Source organism: Epinephelus fuscoguttatus, linkage group LG7, assembly GCF_011397635.1.
Source record: "Epinephelus fuscoguttatus linkage group LG7, E.fuscoguttatus.final_Chr_v1".
NCBI lineage: Eukaryota > Metazoa > Chordata > Actinopteri > Perciformes > Serranidae > Epinephelus > Epinephelus fuscoguttatus.
The window spans coordinates 34,567,940-34,590,249 of record NC_064758.1 but is presented as its reverse complement, the minus strand read 5'-3'; the positions used below and the strand labels follow the sequence as shown (position 1 = coordinate 34,590,249).

At 40.4% G+C, this 22,310-nt stretch overlaps 2 protein-coding genes across 2 annotated transcripts; one reads left to right on the top strand and one right to left on the bottom strand.

The window, feature by feature from the left end:
- Positions 1-1,046: 1,046 nt before the first annotated feature.
- On the top strand, positions 1,047-6,586 carry LOC125891947 (acidic mammalian chitinase-like). The gene is made up of 11 exons (XM_049581576.1): positions 1,047-1,075; positions 1,242-1,271; positions 1,388-1,589; positions 2,749-2,805; positions 2,889-3,054; positions 3,322-3,446; positions 3,615-3,738; positions 4,693-4,878; positions 5,064-5,183; positions 5,493-5,634; positions 5,735-6,586. The coding sequence occupies exons 1-11, from the start codon at positions 1,051-1,053 to the stop codon at positions 6,040-6,042; spliced, it is 1,485 nt and encodes a 494-aa protein (XP_049437533.1). The 5' UTR covers positions 1,047-1,050; the 3' UTR covers positions 6,043-6,586.
- Positions 6,587-7,539: 953 nt separating this feature from the next.
- mfsd4ab (major facilitator superfamily domain containing 4Ab) lies at positions 7,540-10,443 on the bottom strand. The gene is made up of 10 exons (XM_049581575.1): positions 10,103-10,443; positions 9,802-10,000; positions 9,352-9,594; positions 9,089-9,251; positions 8,822-8,937; positions 8,512-8,685; positions 8,250-8,397; positions 8,087-8,157; positions 7,827-7,947; positions 7,540-7,721 (listed from the first exon to the last, which is right to left on the bottom strand). Exons 1-10 carry the CDS (start codon positions 10,330-10,332, stop codon positions 7,624-7,626), a joined length of 1,563 nt encoding a protein of 520 aa, XP_049437532.1. The 5' UTR covers positions 10,333-10,443; the 3' UTR covers positions 7,540-7,623.
- Between the last annotated feature and the right edge of the window lie 11,867 nt (positions 10,444-22,310).

Genomic DNA, 22,310 nt, shown 5'->3' with positions numbered 1-22,310 from the left:
CGTTCCTGATATGATAAAATGACCTTGGTTAAAAACTAAATTAGACTGTTTTTCACTTTAAAGTGAGAAAATCAGTGGGTAAATGAATGTCAACTCGACATATGTTTGACGTCTTTTTCCATTTTTGGGCCCCGCCATGAGAAGCAGATAGGCGTGGAAAAGCAAATGGCATTACCTCTGGCTTCAGCTCAGCCAAGGTGTTTTCCACTGACACCAGCATATCTTTCTTTAAATATTACCTAAACCTTTAAAGATAAAGAGGGCCACACTATAATGGGGGCAAAATGATTAGATAAGTTCTCCATTTGCTTTGTGAATGCTTTTGATTTTAATGCAAATTCCTCTTCGTGACATCACGATCCTCTTTTCGGCATGATTAGAGTTGTCAGACATATTTATCATCACATATCTGCGCTCTAAGTAGTTTTTCAAAGGCAATTTTGCCTGTTGTTTATGTGAGCTGACTTCTAATGTTTGATGTCACTGCTGAACAGAGACAGTAAATTTACCACGCGACATGAAAGGCATATTTGATAAGATATCACAGATTCATGCACTTTAGTCAAATCAACGAACATCTGTCTTTCCTCCTGTTTTGCCGTGCATGCATAGATTATTCACTTTAAACATTTAAATGTTTTTCTGTCTAATATGAGGATATTTATTACACTTTTGGCAGGTCAGGCCTAATTGGAAAAATATTCTGTATCTACATCCAAAACAAACATTTGCAACAAATTCTTTTGGTTGTTTTTGTGTTACTTTTAAAACAAGCCCGAGGCACGTTTTCTGCATTGTGTTTGCTTTGGATTATGTTTAGCTTGGATAAATGAGTCCTTCACACAAGGAGAAAGTGTGTCTGTGGAAAACATGCCTTGAAGTGTGATAAGTAATCACATATTACTCCTTACGTGAGCACATTTGATAATCTCCCTGCAACAATCTTTTGCGAATAAACACATTTTTGGCAGACGTCCCACAGGTCTGAGCAAACTAGGAGTATATAAAAGTGAGTGCACCTGTTCGATGACCTCCTTGTACAAGGTAGTCATGGGTAAAGTACTGTTTGTGACGGGTAAGTCAGTGTCTCTCTTGTATGTGCTGCACATGGTCTCCGGGTAATTGCTTTTTCCAGGATTTGGATATACAGCATATTGCATCCATTTTCACCAGACAGTTCTGAGCACTTTTTCCAGTAAATGTTGTTTTGCTCAAAGATAACATGTGACTTAATTTTACAGCTCTGGCCCTGCTGCTGCACGCGCAGCTTGGTAAGCAATCTATGAATATATGATACAGTGTGCATGCTTGAATTTCTTTTTATGGTCAGAAATTGAGTTGCAGTGCGCGTCTGATCCGTTAATAATACATTTCTCTTGAATCACAGGCTCATCTTATATCCTGTCATGCTACTTCACAAACTGGGCGCAGTACAGACCACCTCCAACCATTTATATGCCCACTGACATCGACCCCTGCCTGTGTACCCATCTCCTGTATGCCTTCGCCACCATTAAGAACAACCAGCTGGCAACCTATGAGTGGAACGATGTGGAGCTTTACGGTCAATTCAACGCCCTGAAGAACAAGTGAGTAACTTAAAAAGTCTGTTTCCAGTGGTGCCCCAGGAGGCAGCAGATCACAGAAACACGGAGCGATCACTCTTTATTCTAAGGAAACAGCAACTGAACATCACACAACCAAAATCAAGGATCCAACAAAGACTGAACTGAAAACCAGGACTTAAATACAAACTAGTCTGACGAGGGGATGTAGTGCAGGTGGAGAACAACGGTTGGAGGAGCTCAGGTGAGGGGAATAAAGTGATGAGGCAGAAGAACACGCAGGAAGCTCACAGGCTGGGAAAAACTCAGGAACAGGGAACGACTAAAGAGGCCAACGCAGGCAGGTGTGTAGCTGGGTAAATGAGGGAAAGGAACTAACTGGGGGAACAGGAACAGGTGAGTGAAACTAATCAGGATGGGGCTGACAAATACTAAGGCGGGAAAAGACACAAAGATAGGAAATAAATGCAGACATAACATATAGGGAGTGAATCTACAAAATAAACAGGAAACAGCTTAAACATGAATAAACATGAAACGAGGAAGAATACATACAGAAAACACAAACAAAATCCTAGAGATAAGACTCCAAATGAAAAAACCCTGGATCATGACACACGCCAGTTGTTTCCTCACCACAAATTTAGCGGAAGTCAGAATTCTACTATACTTCTGCATTGACTCAACGCTGTACCTATGGCGTAGGCTCTGCGTAGACATAGAGTCTACACCCTAGCCTGATGTGCACCGCCCCAGAAATGTTGCGGTGACGCAGACCTCCTGTCTATTTTTGTAAGCTGAAACCATTGGAAACAAAGCTTTTATTTAATTTAATTTCACTGATAAGAATCAATAAATTGTGAAGACAATAAAGCCTCCACAAAAATAGCATTTTAAGTCTTGTGTGTGATTTATCCTGGCTTCATATAGGCTAATTCATACAGTGTAAAATACCATAGGCATGTGCTAATAATGTTAGCATGTTATATTTGTTTGGAAAATGTGTTTAGTATAAGACAGTTGTTTTGTCTGTGAATCTTGTCAGTTATAATGGAGTCATCTAATTATTTCCTCTTGATTATCACCTACAAAGAACAATACAGTTTTACTTATAACGTGCAGTTAGAAAAGTAGGAGTGCTTTTAACTTTCACTGCAGTGTAAAACGTCTCATTTCTTGGTAGGAATGGAAACCTGAAGACTCTTCTGTCTGTTGGAGGATGGAACTTTGGCTCTACAGGGTGAGATCATCTTCAGATATCTGCAGTCTTGGCACTCTAAATAGTGGATGTCTTCTATTTTAATACTTCTGTTCCCACATTAGATTTTCAAATATGGTGTTGAGCTCTGCCAACCGCCAGACCTTCATCAACTCCGTCATCACATTCCTGAGGAAGTATGAGTTTGATGGGCTTGACATTGACTGGGAGTATCCAGCCAACAGAGGAGGCTCTTATCAGGATAAGCAGTACTACTCTGTTTTCCTGGAGGTTTGTTTGCCAAGTCTGCTTTACTGTTTGTTTTTTTCTCAGTACCTTTTAAATAATTTCATACCTGATAGCACATATAAGCGTTCAAGCTTGCCTTGAATTTTTAGGGCCACAATAAATCCCCGTGGGGTTTCCACAGTGCCCTGCTCGGAATAAAATATACATAAAAGCAAAATAACTCACAACCTGACCATGTTACAAATCACGGATTATGAATTCTGGAGTTCAGTTAACACTAAATATTTTATATCTGTTGACATTCAACAGGAGATGAGAGCTGCCTTTGAGAACGAGGCCAAGCAGAGCAACAAGGCTCGTCTTCTGATGTCTGCTGCTCTGTCGGCTGGAAAAGCCACCATTGAGTCTGCTTATCAGATTCCCAAGCTTGGCCAGTAAGTACTTGGAGCAATATTTGTGGCGTGTCCAGTCTTACAGACAGCAACATAACGGGTCACAGTCAAATAAATCAAATCTGAATAACACCCTTTCAGTCTAAATGATTAAGTAAGCTTGTTAATGTTGCCATGGTAACCCCTTCCTCTCTTGTTTCCCGCACCCAGGAACTTGGATATGCTCAACATCATGACCTATGACTTCCATGGCTCTTGGGACCCCATGACTGGCGAGTGCAGTCCCCTGTTCAGAGGCCCCGAGGACCAGGGTAGCTTCATCTATTTCAATATCGTAAGTGCTTGGATATTATCACAAACAGAGTTAACAAAACTGGGCTTGTCTGCATAATAGACCTGCAGTCTGCAAGCTTTATCTGCAACTGAAGTGGCAACCTCTCAGAAGCCCTGGCGGGAGAGCCAAAAACTGCGATTCCACAAATGACCACTTGAGGCTGGCTCCAAGAGTGAACAAATCCCTGTAGATCCCCATCTTAAAATGCCCAAGTTTAAGAAAAGAAATCAACACATTTACAGCGACATATCCTCATACAACGGTTCGTATAAAATATATGACTTAGCGCCTCACAAATGACATTGCATACTTAATGTTGGCTTAAGTTACGTTGGCTATCTGTTGTAAAGTTACTGAGGTTAGGTTAAGGAAAAGAAAAATGGTGAGGACATAGCTTAAAATGGCTAAACTTTCACTCAGAGTTCACAAGGTTCTGAATACCAGTGTCCTGGGGAAAGTCCTGTGTTTTCTGACCCATTCACAACCCCAGCCTCCAGCCTCGCAGGACTGCTTGGTTATTCATTCTTTACTCCTGTCAGCCCATTTCCCTGCTCATGACAACTGAATGGTGGATGAATTTTTATATAACTTGCCCATTAACATTTTTATTTAAACTGAATGTTATGCATAATTAGGACGAGGCCACTTTGACTGACAGTTGGGTGCTGTCTGTCGCCACCACGCCAACAATGTTGCCTAGGTAACATAACCATGGCTTAACCCTAGATTCACAGAGTGTAGGCACCATTTTAGTGTGGCCACTTCTGGCTCCAAAAATCCAAGATGGTGACGTCCAAAATGCCAAACCTGACATTTTGTAACAGAAGTCCGCAAACCAATTGGTGATGTCACGGTGGCTATGTCCATTCTTTATAAATACACTTTATGCTGCAGTTACATTAGAGCTTAAATCTAGCTCCAGAGCCACTTATTGTTCCTATTCCTCTGCTCCAGGACTATGCCATGAACTACTGGAAGAGCCAGGGAGCCCCAGCTGAGAAGCTCATTGTTGGATTCCCCACATATGGCAACACCTTCACTCTGAGGAACCCTGCCAACCACGGTGTTGGAGCACCCATTTCTGGTGCTGGAACTCCAGGAAAGTACACTCAAGAGGCTGGAGAGCTCGCTTACTTTGAGGTACACTTTCTTTAATAAAGTTATAAAGAATAAGCTTGAATGTTGATGCTGGTTCAGTGTTAGTTAATATTCTTCTGTTCGCTTGATAACAGAGCAGGTTGGTTTATCTTAACGGTGCAGGCTCCAGATGAAGAAGTGAATGAGTTCCTAGGCTGTCATTAATGCACTGCTTTGTGAAATTACAGATCTGCGGCTTTTTGAAAGATGGAGCCACTGAAGTTTGGAACCAGGCCCAGGATGTGCCATATGCCTACAAGGGAAACCAGTGGGTGGGCTATGACAACATGAAGAGCTTCCAGATCAAGGTAGCAGAGCTGCACAGAATACTTGTTTTACTGTTTGACAGGCCAGTCTGCTGGCTGCTGTGATTTACCTCTGAGCTAAAAATGTTTCCCAATCTCCATAAACTGTCAAGACTTAGATTAAGCATTATGTTAAAGTTTTCCCTCTGTGCTACCACAGAATGTGACAGGAGTAAATGTGTTAGATTTTTATTTATATTTAAGGGGTCATGCTGCAGTTATCAGCAAACACTGTGTCAAGGTCTTCTGATGAAGTTGCTATGTTTTGACCTCAAAATGCTTCCAACAACGCCCCCTTCTGGCTGTCTGTAGGTTGACTGGCTGAAAAAGAGCAACTTTGGAGGAGCCATGGTGTGGACAATTGACATGGATGACTACATGGGCACTTTCTGCAACCAGGGAAAATACCCACTGATTAATGTTCTCAAAAAGGGCCTTAATCTGGATGATGCATGTAAGACTTTAAATACCTCTATCAGTGGTGATCAATGTGAAATCCTCAAGGTGTTCTCAGGAAAAACATAACAATTAAATAATTCATTTATTGTTTTCAGCCTGCGCCCCTCCTGCCACTCCCCTTCCTCCAATCGCAGGTATGAGCACAACTGGAGGCAGCTCTGGAGGCAGCTCCGGAGGCAGCTCTGGAGGAAGCTCCAGCGGCGGCTCCAGTGGCGGCAGCTCCTCTAGTGGGGACTCTAGCGGCATGGACAGCGGGTTCTGCTCTGGAAAGGCCAATGGCATGTACCCCGACCCAACAAACAAAAACCATTACTACAGCTGCAGCAATGGCCAAACCTACTTTGGGAAATGTGCTGCTGGCCTGGTCTTTGACCCCTCCTGTTCTTGTTGCAACTGGCCCTGAAGCTGAGGTTATTGATTGACTGGTTAACCATTTAAAGGCTGGATGACTCTGTTTTACATTTGTTCTTAGTTCTCAGAGTCCAACTTCACTGCGTGCAAAGTCCTTGCTTCCATGTTGGATGTTTAACAGTGTAAAACCAGAGGTTGTCCCCTTGACTGGTTAAATTTGAAAGCAAAGAAAATAAACATTTGAATTGTTGCATGTGTGTTGTATGTTTCCACGTTCTTTTTGTTGCTGTCAAATGCAGTTAATGCAGTAATAAAATGCGGTGTCAGAATTGTCTGCATCAATCAAAACCTTATGTTCACCGTATCAGTATAATTGTTTCTTTTTAATATATATTATACAGTATTCAATGTACATATGTCTATATATATTTAAGTATATTTAGATATGCAAAAACATATTAAATTATATGACAACAGATGATTACATACAATTAAAACGACAACCAAAAAACAAAACAGAAAAAATAAGTATTTAGAGGTCCAGTGTGTAGGATTTAGGGATATATATATATATATATATATATATATATATATATGGACCTGGACCTGCATTTGTATAGCGCCTTTCTAGTCATCTAGTGACCACTCAAAGCGCTTTTTACACTACGAGTCACGTTCACCCATTCACACACACATTCATACACTGGTGGCCGAGGCTACCATACAAGGTGCCACCTGCTACTCAGTTTTAACACACTCACACACCGATGGAACAGCCATCGGGAGCAATTTGGGGTTCAGTATCTTGCTCAAGGATACTTCGACATGCAGCCTGGAGGAGCCTGGGATCGAACTGCTGATCTTTCGATTGGTGGACGACCCGCTCTACCTCTGAGCCACATATATATATATATATATATATATATATATATAATATAAAGTTCTTTTATATTTAATCAAACTGAAACTAAGAATCGTTTTGATTTTGTAACCTTAACATAAGTTGTTTATATCTACATACAGAGCAGGTCATTTCTGTTGGTTACACTTAGTGAAGCCAAAATATCCCAGATACTGTATGGCCGCAGCTACCCTGCTCCAGTGACGTCATTTGGAGCTAGAGTCTGCACAGCAGTGATGTCAGTGTTCTCAAATTTCCCGCCTATACACCCGTCTGACCGATCGTGAGCATTGCCACTTAATGCAAGCCCACCAATCAGCACATACAGATGTCAGTCATGTTGTTATATTGCCGTTTTATGGGATTAAATAACTAATTACATCCAAATTTACCAGAAAAACAAACACAGACAAACAGCAGCCTCATAAAAACTACCTTAAATGACAGAAACCATCTTTGGGAAAAATGTATTTGATGTGTACTTTGAGTTTTTAGTTGGGCCCATGTCCCATTCACTAACATGAAGAGGGCAGGCTTTTTGATCTTTACTGCAGCCAGCCACCGGGGGGCGATCAAGATGTTCTGGCTTCACTTTTGAGGAGCTGTCATGTCGTCCAGCTTTACATACAGTCTATGGTTGCAATCTGGATCCATCATCTTTGATGATAGATTGTTGTAATACTTCATCCCCTACAGTAGCCACTAAAGGACAAAACACAGCTGCTGCCCCTCTCAGCTGCTCTCAGCTGCCTCCTCTTTCTGTTCCGTTCTGGCCGATCCATTCTGCTCTGTTGCTGGTTCCTCCACCATGGCTGATTTTTTCGTCGTTCCTGTCGGGATGCAGAGGGAGCGTGAGTTGGGGTGGGTGATGAGTGTGAAATGATTGAAAACAAACCTCAGGCGGCAGTGTACGAGGGTGCCGGCTGATACTGTACCTGTGAGGTAATTTCTGTGCATTCGATGGAACAGCAGGAGACCAATGAAGAGGATAAAACCGATGCAGGCGATTATCATTCCACACAGCAGGAAGCTGTAGCTGCCTTCAGTCTGGATAATCTGGGGATGAGACAGAAACATTAAACTACTGAACACTAATCTAAATCTCCAACGGGCTTGGTTTTGCAATTATAAGCCTATTTCTCTACTTTTGCACATTCTCTTTTTCTATAATGATAAAGATACTCATCAGACTTACAGAGCCAACCAGAACCTGCATTACCATCTCTCCCATCCCTGCACTTGTCACCAGGACTGACGTTGCACATCCTGCAAAACAAGAAATGCATGATTTATTTCCTCTCCTTGCTTTGATTCCATTACTGTGGTATAACAATTGTAATATAAACAGTTCATTATACCCTGATAATCAAGGATGTCCTCAGTATAGGCCAGCATACAGGGGAATATGCTGCTAAGGAAGAGCCCACATAAACACGTCCCGGCAAACAGAAAGGTGCTGCTGGTGTAGAAAATAAGCAGCATCAAGACTGTAACAATAGCACCTGCCTGTAAAAACACAAAAGGAAGAGTATAATCAATTAGGTGTTTGACCTTTTAGTTTCATTGTGCATGTCTCGTCTATAATGTGATGCCACTCTATAAATGTTTTATTGGCCTCACCAGGTTGAACATGAGCAGTCTCACAGGCTGAAAACGGTATGACAGAGGAATGGACAGGAGGCGTCCGGCAGTGATCGCTGCCCAAAAGATACTGGCCAGGTAACCCGCTGTCTTATGAGGCAGTAACATAGGTGGTGCCACAGCGTAGGTGTAGACAAAGCCAGCGTATGCACCCTGAAAATAAAAAGGCAGATTCTTTCATGTGCGTACTTTGTGAGTTTTATGTGAAGCAGGCTTTGTAGGCATTCATAAAATTTCATTTTAAGAGAAATGCATGCCCTGTTATTTATAGTTTGCACCCCTCACTCACCACAATGCCATCGGTCATGAAGAGCACCATCCCGCCGAGGATATGAATCATAAAGAAGGATACTGGCAGCCCACGCAGGTTATCATTCTGACAGCAGCTAAAGATATCCCCATGACCTGTAACGGAGCGAAAGGTCACAAATGACAGATTGTAGCACACAAAATGGCATTTCTTGGAATATTTTCTTTCATCTGAACTCACTAAAAAAGGGAAAGTATGCAAAATTTATATTAAAATAAGACTTGTGTATTACAATCACTTCTTCACCTCCAACTTCATGTTCCTTCTGCTCCACGTCTGAGCCCTCTGCCCCCTGCTGGGTCTCCATCGCTAGTTCATCTTTGTCCAGAAGACGAGGAGTGCCGCTGGGGCAACACGGGATCAGCTGCTCCCGATACATCAGGAACAAGACTGCAATGGGCACGGGCAGCTGAGGGTGCACAAATATTATTGTCACTTTTCATTTTCAACTATTTACTGAAATATTAGTGAAAAAACGAACTCCTCTCCTCATCTGTTAAGTGTCTTACATTGATAAGCGCCATGATCCAGAAAGCGTATTGCACAATGGACTCCTCTTCCCCTCCCTCGTGGGGCAGGGGGCTCTGAGTTATGTTGTGCTCTGCAATCGGACTGTTTCTCAGCATGTTCCTGAAATGATGCATGATCTCAGTCCCGTTCCCTGTGTGATTCCCACAACCCGTCTCTGAGAGGAAAGGATCTGCAATCAGTGGGCTCACCAGGGCTCCGAACCCAATGAAGAAATGAAGAGCCTGTGAAAACGTAGAAGACAAAGGCCTGAGACGTGACTTACTGTGTTTTGTATTCTATAATTAGCTCATAACTTAAGAAAATAAACCTACTGAATGTTTGCCATGATTGTACAGAAAGACAGATCTAAACTGTACTTTATATTGCATCTGAATCTGCTACTGGCTACTGTGTCTGTATTTCTTAAGATAAGGTACAGGCTTTTTCACCTGTAAGAAAACAGCCGAGTCCCTCTGATAGATGGTCACCAGTTGGATGTTAGCGATGGTGTCAATAATGCCCATCGCAAACCCAGACACAGCCATGGCGATGGCAAGCAGGAGAACATTATTGCACAGAGGGATGATGGCAAATATTACAGAGATGAGGAGAGCGGAGACAAATAAGGCAGACAGAGCACTGAACAACCTTTAAAAAAAAGAGAGAACAGGAATACGGTTATAATGATGCTCAGTTGGTCTCAGATTATTCATGCACTTGCGTTGCAGAGTGTGGGGGAAAGATACTTACGTCCTCTTGAAAACACCTCCGATTGAGCTGCCGATCAACAAGCAGAACTGCTGTGAGAAGAACACCCAGGTGATCTGACTCAGTGTTGAGTTCGTCTGACATTGCAAGTCCAAAATTGTAGGTCCGAGGAAAGCGATGCAGAGTCCGAAGCTGAAGAAAACACTCCAGTAGGTCAGCGTGTGATGGGCATTCCTTTTGAAAAGAGTCAGGATCCGCTCATCCACAAACATCTTGACCACAGAAAAGACAGACGCACCTCAGTGAAACAGACTGCCAAGGATTTTTTTACTATTATGTTAATGCAGCTCTGAAGTTTTGCAGACGCTTTTCGTTGTATAATGAGTTTCTAGATCTCTTTTAAAGCTTTTAGTGCCCTCCTCTTTGGATTGCTTAACCCAAAAGGATGTCCTCTTGAGTTAATGTGTGAAGTGGAGATTCTTCCAACAATAATATGACTATTCGAATCGTGTCAATGATTAGCAATGAAAAAGAGTGTGTCCCCATGAGTGTGTTGAAATGCGACCAGAAAGTGTACATTTGTATGTCATGCAACTTCCGGCCCCATCAATGGAAAAAGTATTATTCAGGAAGTGGTGACACAAAGGCTTCTCATGGACAGGTTGTACTTTCTTTCATACCTGGACAACCCTGCGGCACTTGTTGCAAAAGGAGCTTGGATGCTGACAGTTACATAATGTGCAGTAACATCATCATATCTTACTGTCTATTGAGAATTTAGAGTAAATTATTCAGCTGTGACTGCAACATTGTTAAATAAATTATTTGCTATGAAAGCTATCTAAAACATCTTCACTCCCTCTTCTCATGCAGCCCTATGTAATCATTCCTTTTATAGACTGTCTTACAGTATATCACTACTGACTATATCCAGTGTCCAGTATGTTACATGTACCTACAGTGTTCTCATTCTTTATTCTTTCTTTATAGCTACTGTTGCGATGTGGCTCTATGGATGGCAATGTTGGTCCGTCAGTCTGCTTTTTTGGCACAGACTGGAATTTCTAAACAACTATTAGATTGATAGTTCTGTACATTCATGGTCCTCAGATGATGAATCTTACTATACTATCTGACTATAGTGATCCCTGACTCCATGAGGTTGACATTTTTGGTTTTTAGTGTAATGTCTTGACAACTATTGGATGGATTGCCTTGAAATATGGTACAAATATCAATGGTACCCCGAGGATGAATCTTAATTACTTGCTGCTCCTGAACCAGAACCAGGACGTGCAATACCGCACCCACCCCACCACCTGCACATAGGACCACAACCCGACCCGCCGATGTGCGATCCATATCCTGACCAGAAATCGCATGTCCTGTAATAACCCTGCCCTGTTGAAATAATCTGGTAAGGCAGCACGTTTAAAGTGATCTTTTTTGGCCATGTCATACTTGTGAAACTAAGATTGTGTAATTTAAAATAAAGGCAATTTGAATGAATATTTTTGCATATTCTCATTTTTACAGTTAACGTGCCTATTAGTAATGTGCCTGTCAGTGTTGGCATCTTTTTTAAATTGTTCTCAATGAGGATTGAGCGTATGTGGCTGCCTTGAGAAAAAATGTCCTATCCAGCGTCTTTTATCAAAGGTGTGGCTGCTCCCAGCAATTCCAGCTGAAAATCTCTGAACCTTTCTGAAAGGTGTCCGTGTTATCACTGCCGCTTCTTTAGCTAGCCTGCTGTCACAACAAAGACAGAAAAGCCCATCTTTTGGGAGCAGATCAGCTGGCAGACAATGGATGTTGCTGGTGAGTGTTTCGCTTTTATCACCGTTGACTCTGTAAGCTTGGTTTTGACAGTACAGTCAACACTCTGTTAATGTAGCATCCTGATAGCTACATAGCTAACGTTAGTGTCAAGATATTGTTGTCATAGAAACATACCCACATGTCACATATTCCAGGTGTTACATATTGCAGGTGACACATTAGACAGAGCTGACACACAAAGTCACCAGTTAGAGGATTAAATGTTAAAGCATTTAATTAAATTATTATTAATCTAATTTCATTTTGATATATTTATTATCCAACACCTGCCACCTGACCCACATGTTCTTGTTTTCACCCAGAACCAAATCCAGAAATAAAATTAAGACCAAATACCACCTGGGTGTTTGCATGTTCTCGTATCAGTGTTAGTTTTCTCAGGGTACTCCAGCTTCCTCCCACACTCCAGAGACATGCAGGTTAATTGGTGACTCTAAATTGTCCGTAGGTGTGAATGTGAGTGTGAATGGTTGTCTGTCTCTATGTGTCAGCCCTGTGATAGTCTGGTGACCTGTCCAGGGTGTACCCCGCCTCTCGCCCGATGTCAGCTGGGATAGGCTCCAGCTCCCCAACAAGATAAGCAGTTATGGAGAATGAATGAATGAATAATTACCACCTGTGAATCACTTTTTTTGCAGGTCACTTGCAGGGTACTTGATGCAGGACTCTGGCTTTGGTTGTACTTTGTGCTTAGTGCTAATTACCCAATGTTATCAGGCTAACACACAAAGGTAAGGAGTTGAACATGGTACACATTATACTGTACCTGATAAACAGCAGCGTGTTGGTGTGTTAGTGATGTTCGCATTCTGTCTATGACATCTGGTGATATATGGTGAACAGCGAGAGATCACTCAAGCTGTCTCTCTCCTTTATCTTAATGTTAATGTTAATGGGAGTAAAGTTTCAGTGATAATCACATTTTATCTTGTCTCTTACTTAGCCTTAAATTTCTTTTTTGGCAGCATATGTGTGTGGGTCAGTCCAAAGTTCAGAAAGGCAGCTGAGGATGGACGACATGTGCGATATCACACTGCAATGTTTAACTTGACCCCATTTAGAAATGGATGTCAGCCTGCTATCTCAAGGCTACGGCACGATTTAGATATTTGGGATTCCTGCATTAAACTGTTCTACAGATTAAAACATTTGTATTCTATATGTGTTGTATTACTTGGCCCTCAGTGGTATGAATAAAAGAAAGGACTTAATACCTAATCCCTTTAATGATTGCATGGGGGAAGCAAAGCTCCACTGGTTGTGGCCAAATTCGGGCTTCCGGCAAGGTCGAAACAAGGGAAAGCAAAGAAATCACAATGCAGGCTGATTATGAGAACTGTGAATTTAGACATCTTTAAACTTTCTAAGAAAGATCCTGGCACCGTTTAAGGCAATCTGAGTTTTATGTATAATATATTTACATGATAAAAAAAATGTAATGTGCTAAAATGTGCGAGTCAATGCTCTTAGTAATCAATAATCTTATCTTAGTGCTGCAGTGACCCTATTAGCTTCTTTGCAAGTTCACTTGTCTCTACATACATTAGTCTGATGCATACTTTTGTCAGTCACTTGTTCAAGTTTTTCACTGTGACTCATCTTCCTGTCACTGTATCTGTCTCCATAGTGAAGCACACGCCAGGAACCCACAACCTACAAAGCTACACCGTGTCACTGATTTGCCAACATGCCCTGTAAGGTGGAAATGCTGCTGGTCAGGTACTAAACCCTAAGAAATATGTCTGTTTATACAAAAGGCATTCATTAACATCCGCTTCCTCTTCTGGAGACACAGCAACACAAGATGACTTCTTCAGGTAATTGTCAACTAACGTGATTGTAGAGGTGTGCGAGGTGGTGTTAAAAATCAACAGCAGCTGCTGGTTACTAAAGTAGGACGTGTGGTTTTGAAACAGCCTTATTTACACAGGTTAGATTAGGTGCTGTACGTGTTCACTAATTAAAGAACAAGAAATCTTTGAGAATGTGTGTACTTGAGGAAGTGAGTGGGCAAATAAGTGCACAGCAGCCTAATCTTAGTTTGTTTATTGTGCTTTTTTTTTTTAGCAATTTCACTCCCTAATTTAGCAACAGTCTACATTTACAGATCCCCTCCAGAAATATTGCGGACAACGTAGAAATGCTCTGCTCGGAAGTGTTTCTGTATGTAGCATTTTCCGATTAAGATTTGATGGATATGTCGGTAGGTTTTAGGAGTGTTACCTGCTCACCCTTTTTCCCCTAGGGCAGTGGCCTTGTGGGTAACCTGTGAGGGTGTACCATGTGCTTCAGTGTATGTGGAGGGAAGCAGCTCTCTCTGGGTGTCATGGTGAAAACGCATCCAGCATTTAGTGACGATAGCGGAATTAAGTTTCTAGATAAGCTCAGGGCTACTAGGACCAAGCCAGTTACCAGCTAATAAAGAGCCAAGCTAAAATTAATGTTAATAAGCCAGCGTGTTCCTACTACTGGAGCCGGTAAGCTGTCAGAGAGAGAGGTAACAGGAGCATTCTTTGGATTCTGTAAAGTGCATTTGGAATATGTGTCTCGTTTAAGGTTTTTACTGCAGTTTGTGATCTCTTGCCTGTTTCTGGTCAGCTCTGTGTGTTGCACACAAACCAACCAACAGTTTACAAGGCTATGGGTTAGAGATACATGCCCAAAATAAAAGTCCAAGTTTCTGGTCAGAAGGTGAAACATATCTGCTTTAAAACATTATGAAAGACTTGGAAATCAATGGGTTTTGGTTATGCAAAAATTACGCAATGCCATCCTTTTAAAGAAAGTTTTTGAAGGACTGAAAGATGGAGGCTGTGTCTGCCACCGCTTACATTTTTTTTAAAATAAATCCTATCTTCAAAGAAGCAAAATGGTACAAATGGTTCCAACTGTTCCACTTTTTCATATTTTGACGGAACATTAGCGATAATTGCTTTTCATCGGCCATGTAAACAACTTTTAAGAATATTTTGTTTTTCAGAGCAAGGGCAACAACTGGAATATTTTGTGCATGTAAACATATGTAACAGGGTAATTTATACAGCAGTATTATGCGCAACAAAGTCAAGTATTATAAATATTATAATTACATAAAATTTGTTTCAGTTATTACCTGACATGCTTAGGTCTCCATAGTCAATAGGCAGATGTTTGATACTTAGTTTCTGTACCCCTACCTTCACCTTTGGGGGCACCCCACCTATAAAGGAGTGTCTCCCGCCATGGGAAAGGTAAGCGACATTGCTCTAATTTCCATGTTTTAGTGCTGTTAAGCTGTTTACAAGTTAATTTTTCAGCCTAAACTTATTGTATAATGTGCTAACATATTCCTGTGTCACTTAATTTGTGTACGGGCTCAAGTTATATGGTTGTAACTGAGGGAGGATTTTGTTTTTACCTCTTGCTGTCAGGTGTATTTTCTGTGTTTTACTGTACTGAATTAAATGTAACATTACCACCCTTTTGCTGTTGTACTCCTGGGAGAGGGGCTTGAGTTATATGGTTGTAACTGTCAGGAATAAACCGAGATTGCCTCCACGGTCTGGGCCTCTTCCTATCAACACAACGCAGACAACACTGGCAGAATCCACTGGTGACACATAGTCAGCGTGTGCACCTGAGACTTCATGTTTCTTCATTACACTTTTCCTCATACTTTCAGGTGAGCACAAAATTTCCCCCCTTCAGCAGACAAATGGTTAAAAAGTCTTCTAAAAAGTCAAACACTGCACTGTGAAGCTCAAACAAGCAAATTAAATAAAGTCACACAACACATTTTTGAGAAGAGATGTGCATTTCCTAAACACAGTTTCAACACAAGATGGTGTCAAAGTATTGCATTCAACCGCAGTTCAAGGCAAAATCAATCATGTTTGCTTCTATAGAGGGATAATACTTATCTCTCAAACACACCCAGAACACAGCATCTCTTTCTCAGTCTGACACACGGTTTGCTGATGGCAGCTGCACAAAGAGACGACACATCAGTAACAGGGTTTAAAGTGGACGAAAACAGCACTGCCTTGCTCCTCTCTGTCTCATCTCCATAGGCTGACATTTAGCCAACTCTCAATCAGAGGCCCGAGACAGTGCCAGGACAATGTGACAGGAATCGCAATTTGATTTTCTCCCTGCTCTTTCCCCCATCTCTGCTATTTGCTTTATCTATATTGTGTTTCTTAAGGATTCAGTGAGCCTGCAGAGGAAAGCACACGCTGCCATATATGATAAAAGAAGAGTAAATGCCACGGATTATACGTTAATACCTCCAAAGCCTGATATATTTCCTCATAAGCCCGTGGATGTGTATATTTAATTATACATGAGTGAGCAAAATAAACATTTCAATGCCTATGAGAGGGAGGAAGTCATAATATGTTTGTGTATTATTACTTGTCAAGTCAGACGGGCATACATGATTCAGTATGCATTAACACAAGTGGGGGGGATTTGCTGAAGTTGACACGATACAGACTCCTCTCGGAGCAATAAGAAATTTATCTGTCACACATCCACATTTCTCCAGTCAGTCCCCATAGCTGGATGGAACTGCCCTGCAGTGCACCCCCTACACATCTCCTCAGGCCCAAAATAGAGCCAAGGATATGTGGTATGCAAACAGACATGTCTGCAGGGCAAAACAGTGCTATTCTACGAGGTGCTGCGCTTTCAAACTAGCTGCTGGTGGAGCCGTTAAGACACAAAGCACTTGTGAAAGTTAGTACATGAGTAGATTAAAAAGTCCTTTCAGTATAATTATTCAGAAGTTTGAGAGAGAAAGGGAGAAAATTAAGTGTCACTTCCATTTGAAATCATTTCTATAAAACTCATTAGTGTGCTCGAGGGTAATTCTTTGCATATTAAAAGAAAGAAGAAGCCAGTCCAAAGATGCCAAAAAAACAGGAATGAAAGTGATTTCATTGTTTGTTTTGACTAATATTTTAAACACTGTTTTGTTTAGACTAAAACTAAATTGTTGCATGGGACAGCACCACCCTACTAATTCATTTGGCCAGTTATGTTTTCATGGGAAACTGTGGTTTTGGCTACAATTTTAAATAGTTACTTGTTCTATCAAGCGTGTGTTCGAGTCACTTTTTTTCAATATCTAACCACGACCATGATCTTCCAGTAAAGGATTCACATTCAATAGTTTTCTTTTTGTGTGTCATCATTCATCCTGTTCATATACTGTCATCTAAGGGATCCCTTATTAAAGCTGGAGTAGGCAGATTTATTTTGGTGTCATTGGGCAAAAATTACATAATGAACCTAAACTTTTCATTCCAGAAAGTACTGAGATGAAAGTAGATGTTTGTAACTTAGCTTGGCTCTGCTTTTCAGGCTTTAGAAAATTGGCCAAACCTCTTTGGGCAATCACAAATTATTTCAGAGAGAGGGTGTTTCTATTGGCTGTTTTACAACTGCAGATGCATGTGCACGTCTCTTTGGCGAAAAACTGACTCAGTGGTGGATTTGGCATCGGCAAAAACTGCCTACACTGCAAACCAACCCAAAGAAGGAAGAAACACTTATTAAAAGACAGTCTGACAGTAAACAAAATAAAACACGTGTGAATATCTGCAGTGTTTAAGAGATGGAGAGAAAATGTTGCTAATAGTTCAGCCTTCTGCTGACTGGAGCCAAAGGCTCATGGCTGCCGCTAATTCATGTTCATGTTTATGTAATATCAGCTAGAGCCTCAAATTACAGTGTGTCCTCCGCCTCAAGTAGGATTTATACCTCTATAGCCTGATGTGCACCTCCCCAGAAATGTGACTACACGTCATGGCGACGCAGATCTCCTGTCTATGTTTGTAAGCTGAAACATTTCCCTCAGTGGAAACAAAGCTTTTATTTACTTTAATTTCACAGATAAGAAACACTAAAGTCTGGTGACAATAAAGCCTCCACTAAAATAGTATTTTAGGTCTTCTGTGTGATTTAACCTGACTTCATATGAGCAGCTAGTCGCTAGGCTAATTTATACAATGTAAAATGCCATAGGCTTGTGCTAATAACATTAGCATGTTGTGTTTGTTTGGAAAGCGAGTTTAGTATAAGACAGTTGTTTTGTTGGTGAACCTTGTGAGTTGTAATGGAGCCGAATTTTGTAACGTTACCTTTGTTAAATGTTGCTGTTTTCCCTGGCTTCAAATGAGTACAAGAAAAGTCCACGAGCTGCTAGGCTACAATGTAAAATACCATAGGCTTGTACTAAAAACATTAGCATGTTGTATTTGTGGGGAAAATGTGTCCAGATAAAGACAAATGCTTTGTCTGTGAATGCTGCGAGTTATAGTGAAGCTGATTTCTGTACTTGTAATTAAAAATGTCTCTATTAAGCCATGTTTAATGTGTGTTTTGAATCAACTAAACTTTACAGCACTTTGGTCTGGTGTTTCAGAGGTGTAACTTTAGAGTGACACAGACATACCACCACATAACTATAAATGCTCACAATGGGATAGGCCATGTGCATAGGCTATGGCTTAGGCTTCACATAGAGCTGACATACATTATTATTTACATATAAAATATTGCTTTAAATTTTGCACTGGCCTGTTATTTAAGTTTCTGTTTGACATAATATCTTATCATATCAATGAAATTAATGACAATAAATGGATATGTGACACAAAAAGCAATATATTATTTTGGCCGGTGAAAAATATGCTTGGCCGGAGGACTTTTTCATCTTCCAGTCCCCTCAGCCGATGAGTCAAAGTTAATTTTGGGCACTGGTTATAACCAAGAACTGTGTGTTCCCATGTAACCATAACAAAGGTTCACTCATCTTTTCATTGCTACAGCTACATATTGTCTTTCAAGAGAAAATATTGCAAGAAAAAGGAATGAAAAACCTCAGTGAACATTTAGTTGCTTTTGACCAAATTTTCAAAATTAAGTTGATAAAAAAAAATTTGTTTTCATACAAAACGTATATCCTGCTTCACATTAATAGCAGAGATGTAATTTCTAGGACAAATGTTTGGACAGCAGGAGAAAAAGGCCTGATCTCACAAGAAAGATCTTTTGAGCCGACTCAAGAGTTATCATGAATCTTAAAAGAATGCTGCTCATGCATTTTGATACACACTAGGCCTTTCAGGATGTCATTTAAGTTTTGTAGCGTACTGAGTATAAAGCCTTATTCTCCAATGAGTCCGGCCTTTAATGTAATGTGAAAGGAAGTTTAAGTCCAGTGGAGCGTTGATGCTTATTCAAAGACTTCAATCAGGAATTCCCAACCAGGATTCCTAAAAGCGCAGCAGCCGATCACATCTGGAGCCCTCTGAAGATAATGGCCTCTGTCAGCCAATCCCCACTCTGTACTTCATATGAATGGAGCCATGCTGTATCTGTTGATCCCTGTTATATTGGCTAATTATACTCTAGCGCTCAGTGCTGTTAATGACGGTAATTATTGCTCTTATCAAGCATTGTTTATTAGTGGCCAATTAATTATTTGTGGCTGTATCTACACTAGGTTTTGCACCATGAATTATGTCTTTTTGACCGCCTGAGATCATCTCTAACTTCCTCAAACACAACAACACTTGTAATTGATATTAATCTATAGCACATCTCTTCTAAAGGCCCTGCATTAAATTGTACTAATCTTCACATTTTGGTTTGAAAACTGTTCTAATCGGTTCTTTTGACGCAGTAAAGCTGACATTAAATCCTCTCAGTCGGATTTAAGGGTGTCGGCTGGTCTCTACTTTGAAATGTTACAACAAATCCTGGAATGTATTACTCATCAGGTGCCACTCAAGTCCAGCTCAAAAGGTTTAATGTAGCATGCAAATGACAATGATTCTGATTATATATTAATTTGTCAATTATCCTCATGATTAAACCAAAAATGTCACAAAACAGTGAAAAATGGCCATCACTATTTTCAAAAGCCTAAGATAAAAACATTGCTTGCTTTGTCCAAACAACTGTAAAGAAACTGAAGCCATTCATATCATAGAAGACGAAGAAAACTATTCAAACATTCATCGTGAGGGCTTAAAAACAGACTCAGATTATTATAGAAATAGTTGCCAACAATTTTTGTCACTTAACTAATCATTTCAGCTTAAGTCTATAGTAAATAACCCGTCTGTCACTTTTTGTGAAAACACAAATCAATGTCCTATTCAGTTTCTACTTTACTTTCTCTGCTGATGCTATGCAGGAAAGAAAGGAGGTAATTCATCCTCTGTGTCTGCAAATCCTCCCAGAGATGATTCATTTGTTGTTTGGAAACTGGGGAAAGAGAAAGCTGCTGAAAAATACAACAAACTCCACCACAGACTGGAGTCTTCTTCATCCTATAACAGCTGATCCCAACCTTTCTTGAAGACCACCCCTATCAGATGAATCCAAGATCCCTTTCATCAACACCACACATCAGGTCCCAAATGTGTTCATTTGAATAAATTATTCATACAATATTCATGATATATTCATACAGCAATTTTTGTATTGAATGCTCAATGTTTAGGTCAGTTTGGTGCAGTTTGCATTTGTTCTTGTGGCAGAAACTGGAGATTTGGTTATTTCAACCATTTAGCCATTACTCTCAGCTATTTCAACTGAACTATTTGAACTGTTCATTAATTATTTTTGGGTGCTGTTTAAACATTTACCCACTACTTTAAATGTTCTGTATACGACATTCAGAGCTTTAAAGGGGGAACACCATCTAAACTAAGAATTCCAATATTTAATTTGCATGGACAAGGAAAGTTAAATTAATATTTGTGAACATAAGCTACTCTCTCTCAAAGCCAGAATCCAGAGAAGTAAGTCTCAAACTTGTGATGTCATCGGGTATAAAGTCTTGAGCTGCTCAATAGAAAATGAATCGGAGCCTGATTTTGTGGGCGCACACAGTGTTGTTGTTTTTTTTGTTGTTTTTAATACCCAAATGATCTTTATTCTATTTTAGTGTTCCCAGTTCTGAAACAGAAAATGTTTCCATATACTCAGAACATTCCCTGGATGCTTTCAGTGTCATCTACAGCATCTTTCCCAAGTCATTGTCTGTTGTGCAGCTCCAGACTTCATAATCTATGAAATCACAAATCTGAGTTTTAGTCCTCTAGTGTTTTGATTTGTAAGAGAGCTAAATGTATTTGTTTTGAAAATTGCTGAAGTTCCCCGTTAATATAGCAGCAAACAACCATATGCTATGTATAGATATAACAGGGTAATGGTGTCTTGAGCAGAGAATTAAGTCACACTCCCTCTGTGTGTGTCGGTGCATGCTCGTATCCATCCCCATGGCTAGCTCATCACTGCCACTTTGCACTACGCTGATATGGTGCCAGTTACCGGTGATATTGGTATGGCGACATCACGGAAGCGTAGCGCCCACCCTCCAGATCCCTTCTGGTTAACACTGTAAGCTCTTTCAGCACAGACAACTTGTACATTTTAATTTTAGAGCTTTAGACTTCTCTAACTACTTTTAATGCACTCTCAATTGCAAAACGCTGTGTTCAAGTTACAGCTGATTTAGCATATGGATATATATATATATATATATATATATATATATATATATATATATTATTTTCTGTTAAAATTGTTATTATTATTATTTTTCCAACTATGAATGAACACAGTCTACTTAACAAAAAGGTGAAATAACTGAAAACATGTTTTATATTCTAGTTTCTTCAAAATAGCCACCCTTTGCTCTGATTACTGGTTTGCACACTCTTGGCATTCTCTCCAACCTCAAGAGGGTCACCTGAAATGGTTTTCCAACAGTCTTGAAGGATAGAGGTGGGTTAGCACTTGTTGGCCTTGCCTTGATTTTAGGGGTTGTAAACCATCTAAAAACAAAACACAAAAAGACTGTAGGCCAGGTCATCTCAGCAGCACTCCATCACTCTCCTTCTATGGTGACAATAACCTTAAACAGGTGTTGTTTGGGGTCGTTTAAGTTTAGATTATTATTCAACATATAAACTTAAAAAAAATCTCATAGGATAAGGGCACGGTGAAGACCTGAACACAGGCTATATTCACGGAGCCTTCACTCACTGCTGAACAGCCTCGTCCTGCATTTAAAAAAGCAGTTAAACAAACAAAGAGCTAATATAACAATGGCCGAGCGTCAGGGGGAAGAAAACAATGAATTTGTCAAAAAAGAGGCCTATATTGTTAAAATGCCAAATCATTAATTTTACACAAACTTCCTGCTGTTGTTGTGTTCACTATTTGGGTTAACTGTACAGTTTTTCAATTATTCTGTACTGTTATTATTATCCATTCAATATAATGTGAAATGTCAAAGATAGAGAAGGGGTCGCTTAGGGAAAAAGGCTGAGAACCCCTGCCCTCAGGTACATGTATCCCTGGTTGGGAATCACTGCCCTAAAACATTGAATGTTATGAATTAAGAAGAAAA